This window comes from Diachasma alloeum, unplaced genomic scaffold, assembly GCF_001412515.2.
Source record: "Diachasma alloeum isolate Michigan unplaced genomic scaffold, Dall2.0 Dall_scaffold_00185, whole genome shotgun sequence".
Classification (NCBI taxonomy): domain Eukaryota; kingdom Metazoa; phylum Arthropoda; class Insecta; order Hymenoptera; family Braconidae; genus Diachasma; species Diachasma alloeum.
Genome location: NW_021680351.1, coordinates 133705 through 140406, shown reverse-complemented (window position 1 = coordinate 140406; position 6702 = coordinate 133705). Strand labels below are relative to the sequence as shown.

Sequence of the window (6702 nt, the reverse complement as noted above, 5' to 3'; positions counted from 1 at the left end):
GGGTTGGGGGCTCGGAAATAAAGGGGAACAGAGGGAGATAGTAACTGTACTTTGTGGCAATCGGAATTGCTCGGGTGTGACAGAAGAGGAAGTCAAGATAAAACCTGGAGGCGGTTAAGGGTGAGCAAATCAGCTGGAGTGGAGTCCTGGGTGGACTCGGTGGTGGTGGGGGGTGAGGAACTGGCAGTGACTCGCTATGAACGCCAGCGTTAACGTTGAGAGGAATTCCTGGCGGTTACCTCCTGATGAGACCGTCCAGGTGGCTGATCCTCGATCGAAAGATGAAGTTAAAGATGTGAGTTTAATTTGCATAACGAGAGAGTGGGGTAAATCATTTAAAATTTGAATAATTATTTTCTCATATGTATATATAATTAAATAATTTTATTTAAGTATTATGATTGTGCCGATGTCTGGATTCGAATGACTCGTCTGTCTTTTTAAAGCCTGAAGAGGTCTCTTGAAAATGTTTAAAAAATATTTTTTCCATGGAATAAATAATTTGTTTGAGTAGAAAAGAATTGAAAGTCAATTTTTCATCTTTCAATGACTAATAATTTTTTTATGGCATAAAATGATGAGACGAGGTTGATCAAGTGGGAAAAGTAAATGAGGTCATTGAGGCTTCTGATGGGTTTTTTTAAAGAGAATTCTCACCGAATAATTGTTTTAATAAGGTGCTGGCGCATGGCACCCCACGAATATTAATGCCAAAGTGTTTTTATTGTCTGTGTTCACTGGTTTTAACGAGATTCCTCTCCCATTGGTTTTAGGATCTCTATGGTGACGGTGGTCACAACTGGAGAAGTATTATATTTTCACTTCTCGTAATTGGATTTGTCATTGCTGGCATAGTTACCGCAATTTACCTTCTCGGGTGAGTGTTATTATTATTTTCATTTCGCATCTAGTTTAAATCCTCGGGGAGATGGACGTTTAATGAAATTACCAATTTTATGAGTCGAATGCTTGGAAAACAAAGGGGCCGAGTGAGATTATTATCTTATTAATATGAGACAAAAGGAATTTTCATCCAAATCCAATAGTTTCCGAGATATTTGCAAAATATAATGTAGAAATGCTCGACCCAAATAAAAATGATTTTGTCTAGAAGCGAATGTCAAGAGACTTTTGAGGATTTTGTAGAGTGTTGAAAAGATATCTCTTGACAAAATAATCATCTAATTAAAAGCTAACAAGGATTATGAATAATTCAAATGAACCAAAGAGCCACTCCACTTTTAACTAATTCAACGAGTTCAATGGACAAAATTAATTCAGGTATGTCGACGAGCTTTTGTACTGGAGCGGTAGACGTCTCACACTTGAAGAGTGCCTTCGAGATGACCTTTCACCACAGCGGTTGCCACCCGCCTGGGTATCTCATGATAAATTCGTTTATCAAGCGGATGATGGCTCATTAGCCCTCCTTGATACACTCAACAACTCCGTGGCACTATTAGTATCAAATCATACCCTTGTAAGTACCAACAAATAACTTGATAATTTGCCGATCTATTTATGTACAACAGCTACAAAAGAGCTGAAAAAAAAATGGCAATAGCTTGATCGATTGGCATTTATTATTTATCCAGACGTGTCTGGAGGTGCTCATCAATCCTTGAATCATCAAATCTGATTATTTTCAGAGACAGTTGAACGTTCAAGGCTACCAGTGTAGCACTAATCTTCGTTACGTACTATTCAAACACGATGTCAAGCCAGTGAGTATTTATCATACTGTTGGGGATACCTACTGATATAATGGTTTATTGCACGTGTAAATTGATCTTACCAATTGCAATACACCTGCGCAAGCGCTATCATGTGTTACATTGTAAGGAATTGAGGCGATTTAGGGCATCTTTAAAGCTCCAGACCCCATCCGTATTGAGAAAAATTTTCTCCGATGGCCAACTTTTTTTTTTTCTTTTATTCAACACTTAAATTGAAGAGATCGATTGATGTGATCAATTCTGTTTAAATATTTTTTACCATTTTTCTAGGTATTTCGAAACACTTTCACCGCTCTTTACACAGTCTACGATGTCACGAATGAGTATGTGTTTTCTTTGAGGAAAATTTGATTGCATAATTGCATAATAAAAGAGATTCATCTCAGACGATGAATTGATGATAATTTTTATCCCCCCAGTCATCACACACCCCTTCGTCTCCACGCATCCCCGCGAGTACAACAGACACGACTGCAGTATGTCGCCTGGTTGGGCAATACAACAGCATTACTGATGATATCTGATAACAATATATTCTTAAGAATGTCGCCAACGGCGCCAGTAGACAAGAGACTGACTGACACTGGAGTGCCTGGAATTATTTACAACGGTGTACCAGACTGGTTATATCAGGAGGAAGTACTACCAAAAGCTGAAGCATTGTGGCCAAGTCCCGATGGACAGCGTCTTTTATATGCCACATTTAATGATACCAAAGTGAGAAGAATTATTTATTTTTATTCTGCAGAAACTCCCTCAACCACTGAAATTGCGCTAATAATGAGAAATTCATTGTATCATTGTATCATTGTATAGGTAACGACTCTACAATTTCCCTGGTTTGGTAATCCAACGAGCTCGGACGCCGCCAGTTCGAATCCGTCTGGCATACCGCACAGAATCACCTTTCCACCCTCCAAGTCAGTGCGTTATCCTACTCCAGGCTCATCAAATCCCGAGGTCACTCTGTGGCTAGTGGATCTCAATAATTCCACCGACAACACTAATGAATCATTAATATCGGAATTTTCACGTGCCGCTGTTAAACCACCGGCTGTATTCGATGGCCAGTAAGTTTCAGCACGAAAATTCCATCAGTTTATTATTATTATTCGCGTTGTTCCAATATGAATTTTTTAAATAACCGATGGGATGAAATTATCTCTTGAATTCTTGCAGTAATAATTGATGCGTTAAAAAATTCATTAAACTAATTAAAATTGATAAAATTATTATCTGCAGGGATTTTTATTTAATTTCGGCTGGATGGATGGACGATGATGGGACGCAAATTGGGGTTGTGTGGATGACAAGATCGCAGAATCTCACTGTAGTATCGGCCTGTCGTATGCCAAAATGGGAGTGTGAGGAGATTCACTCGGAGCGTGCACCCGAGGGCCAATGGCTCGATGCTCAGCCGCATCCCCTGTTCTCACCTGACGGTGACAGTTTTCTCCTGCTCGCTGGGGTGCAGGAGGGTGGCCAGGAGCACTTTACCCATATCAAACACGTTACACTCACCCAGCAACGAATTGCTGTACTGTCACATGGTCGATACGAGGTAATTCATTATAACATTTACGGAATTAATTGTAATGCTGAAGTATTAGCTATTATCGAATTAATACTTTGGGGATGTGACGTACTATCGTGTCTCGTAAAATAAACACGAAAATCGTAAAAGTTTGAGAGGCTGACAAGTGATGCCATTCGTTGCATCGTATGATTTTTTAACGGACTTTTAGGTCAGTGAAATACTCGCATGGGACACCAGAGCACACTTGGTTTATTACCTCGGTACCAGAGAACGTAATCCAGGACAGAAGCATTTGTACGTGGTGCGGGATCCAACGACTGACGACCCCCGACGATTGGAGCCACTCTGCATCACTTGTGATTTGGGGGATGTTCTTTGGAGCAGTAGGTACGTGACCAAAGATTTTTCCATCAAAGTGGTCAAAGTGGTCGATTGAAAAATAAAAAAAATTATTCCACCCTCTGCAATGGTTTCAGGGAAATTGTTTTCCTTCAGAGGGTAATTGCAATCAATGTTTTTCTTTAGATTCTACTACACGAATTGCACGAGTTTCGGTGCCTCTGTGAGTGTTTCGAGTGAGACAAGACAGGGGTATTATGTACTGCATTGTGAGGGGCCTGGGCTTCCGCTCGCTGGAGTGCACTCGGTGACGACTCACAAAATGGTACGGGTGCTTTACGACACGAGAGTACAACGTGCCGAAAGACTGTCACAGCTCGCATTGCCGAAGAGAAAAAGTTTCGAGGTAGTTTTTTTTTTTTAATTAAAAATTCTCCGAAAATCAGTGTAAGAAAGTCGCGTGCTGTAAAATTAAGTTGACTTTTATTTCCACTCAACTCTGCGCTCAATTGCCCTCTAATTGAGAAAAGGTTTAATTAAGGAGTGAATAAATTAATTACAGGTGCCACTGCCACAGGGCTGGCGTGCCCAAGTGCAGCTGCAATTACCACCCTCGTGGCGTGAAGAACTCAGGGATGCTGCATTTCCAGTTCTTGTTGAAGTTAATGGTCGGCCAGGTAGTGAGGCAGTTAGTGACAAATTTTGTATTGACTGGGGCACATACATGTCAAGTCACAATGACGTTGTTTACGTTAGGCTCGATGTGAGGGGTGCACGGGGACAGGGCAAACGTGCACTGTTTCACAGAATTGGGGGGGTTGAAGTGCAAGATCAATTGACTGTACTCAGATATTTACTTGATGAATTCAAGTATCTCGATGAGACTAGGGTGGGAGTGTGGGGCTGGGGGTATGGGGGCTATGTCACTGCCATGCTACTCGGCAGCCAGCAGAATATATTCAAGTGCGGAATTTCGGTGAATCCAATCGCCGATTGGTTGTATTACAGTGAGTTGACATTTTTTTTTTATTCATTTCAATTGTCTACTATAAAAAATCAAAAATTCCAGCAGCTTATTATTGAAAAAAAAAAAAAAAAAAAAATGAAACATTTTTCTCATTTATAATTGTTAATTAATTTTGTTTAGATTCAGCCTTCACGGAACGAATTTTAGGGGCACCAGTAGAAAATTTCAAGGGTTACGTCGAGGCAGATTTGACTCAACGCGCCAGATTGGTACCGAGTCACAGTCTCTACCTTATTCACGGCCTAGCTGACCTGACAGCGCCTTATACACACGGCATAGCCCTCTCGAAAGCTCTGTCTGATGCTGGTATTATCTTTAGGTATCAGGTGAGTTGACAGTTTAAATCCCCTTGATGGAATAAATCGACAAAAAAATTGTTACCATGTTTAGAGTTACGCGGATGAAGATCACGCCCTGACAGGCGTGATTGAGCACGCTTATCGTTCCATGGAGGACTTCTTTACTGAGTGCCTCACCCTGGATGCCTCCTAGTGCCTCAAGACGATTTCTCCTTCGTCAAACATACCGACTCTTCTGCTTGTAATTGATAAAATTTGAGCTATTGATTCGGGGATTCGTATTCTTTTTTTATCGAGTTTATTTCATTAATGAAATTCATCAATTTCTCTGTTTTTGGTGATTGTTGGATTATTTCAGTGAAGAATGAGAAATCTCATCCTCTGAAATTACTCATTATCGAGATAATTTAACGTTTAATGAGTATTAATCTAGTAATTGGCTTATCCTCATTCGAGTTATGAAAAAAAGATAATGAATGAATAGAATGATTGTAAAACACGAGCCTAACAATACTCGAAATATTATGTATGTAATTCTTCAAATATCGAGCAATACTCGAAATATGCACTGAGAAAAGAAAATTATCTCGTTGGTTTTTCTTCCGATTGGATGATTTTTTTTCTCAGTGTGAATATAGATTGCTCAATCGACTGATTTAATTATTATAATTACGCGAAAGTGAACAAAAAAAGTGAAAAATCAAGAAAATTAAGAGCAGTGTAAGAATAAAATAATGCTACTCAGCGCAGTGACGATAATTAATAAGTTTTACACGACGGTAGAAGATGAAAAAGTATAAAATCTAAAAATGTTGAAAAAAAAAAATATTCAGAGTATCGAAGTATGGAGAAAGATGAGAAAAATCATTGGGGAAAAAATCCATCGCGTTATTAGCAATATCTTTATAAATTACGTGAAATGTATTATATTACAGTATATTATTAATTAATTCGAGGTAAGATGTTAACAAGTTAATTGGCCTATTTAGTGAAAAAGTGAAAATAATTGATATATGAGTGTGTTTAAAGGCGTGCTTAGGTATTATAGAAATACTAAAAAATTGACGTCGATGCGATAATTAAGGACACGTGCACACAATTCCCTGAAAATATTTGTGAGGATTATCGATATCATAAAAATTCGGTCTTATCGTTAAAAGAGAGGAGGGGGGTAATTAATGAATTTATGTGATTGTAAAAATAAAAATCAAAGGTCACTTTCCCATAAAACTTCCAATCAAATCCCGTCCCCAGCGTTTGAATAAAAAATACAAATATGAAGACACCGTAATTATTAATGTTGTATAGCTTGTGGCGCCTAGTTGTTTGTAAAAACTCGTCGGTAGAATCATGAAGAAGACGATTAATGAGTGAGGACAACTGGTTGATTGATTCTGCACTCAAGAAAACATTGTAGACGAATTTTCTCCATTTATTTTATTACTTATTATTGTGAATATATAATTATGAAATTCCATTGAGTCATTTGATGGATTAGAGAATTGTTGATTACTTCAGTGCAGAATTGAAATTGTGTACATAAATTAATTTGGAAATCTTCGCCGGAAGGATATTTCGTTAAAATAAATCACCAAGTCAAAATTATTATAAATAAATGATGATGAAAACGAGCTTCGAGGCTGATACTTGCGTAACTCTACATTTTTTTTATATTAAAAGTGATGAGTGAGTAGAAAATTCCAGCAGCTCGCGCATTTATTATAAATAAAAAAAATGAATGAATGCAGAAATGATGAATAAATG

At 38.3% G+C, this 6702-nt stretch overlaps 1 protein-coding gene across 1 annotated transcript; it reads left to right on the top strand.

The window, feature by feature from the left end:
* Positions 1–36: 36 nt before the first annotated feature.
* LOC107048160 (inactive dipeptidyl peptidase 10) lies at positions 37–5260 on the top strand. Its single transcript, XM_015271207.2, has 13 exons — positions 37–295; positions 774–877; positions 1282–1480; positions 1650–1724; positions 2007–2059; positions 2156–2453; positions 2553–2806; positions 2979–3297; positions 3482–3660; positions 3799–4018; positions 4175–4619; positions 4760–4965; positions 5030–5260. The coding sequence occupies exons 1-13, from the start codon at positions 197–199 to the stop codon at positions 5129–5131; spliced, it is 2553 nt and encodes an 850-aa protein (XP_015126693.1). The 5' UTR covers positions 37–196; the 3' UTR covers positions 5132–5260.
* Positions 5261–6702: the final 1442 nt, after the last annotated feature.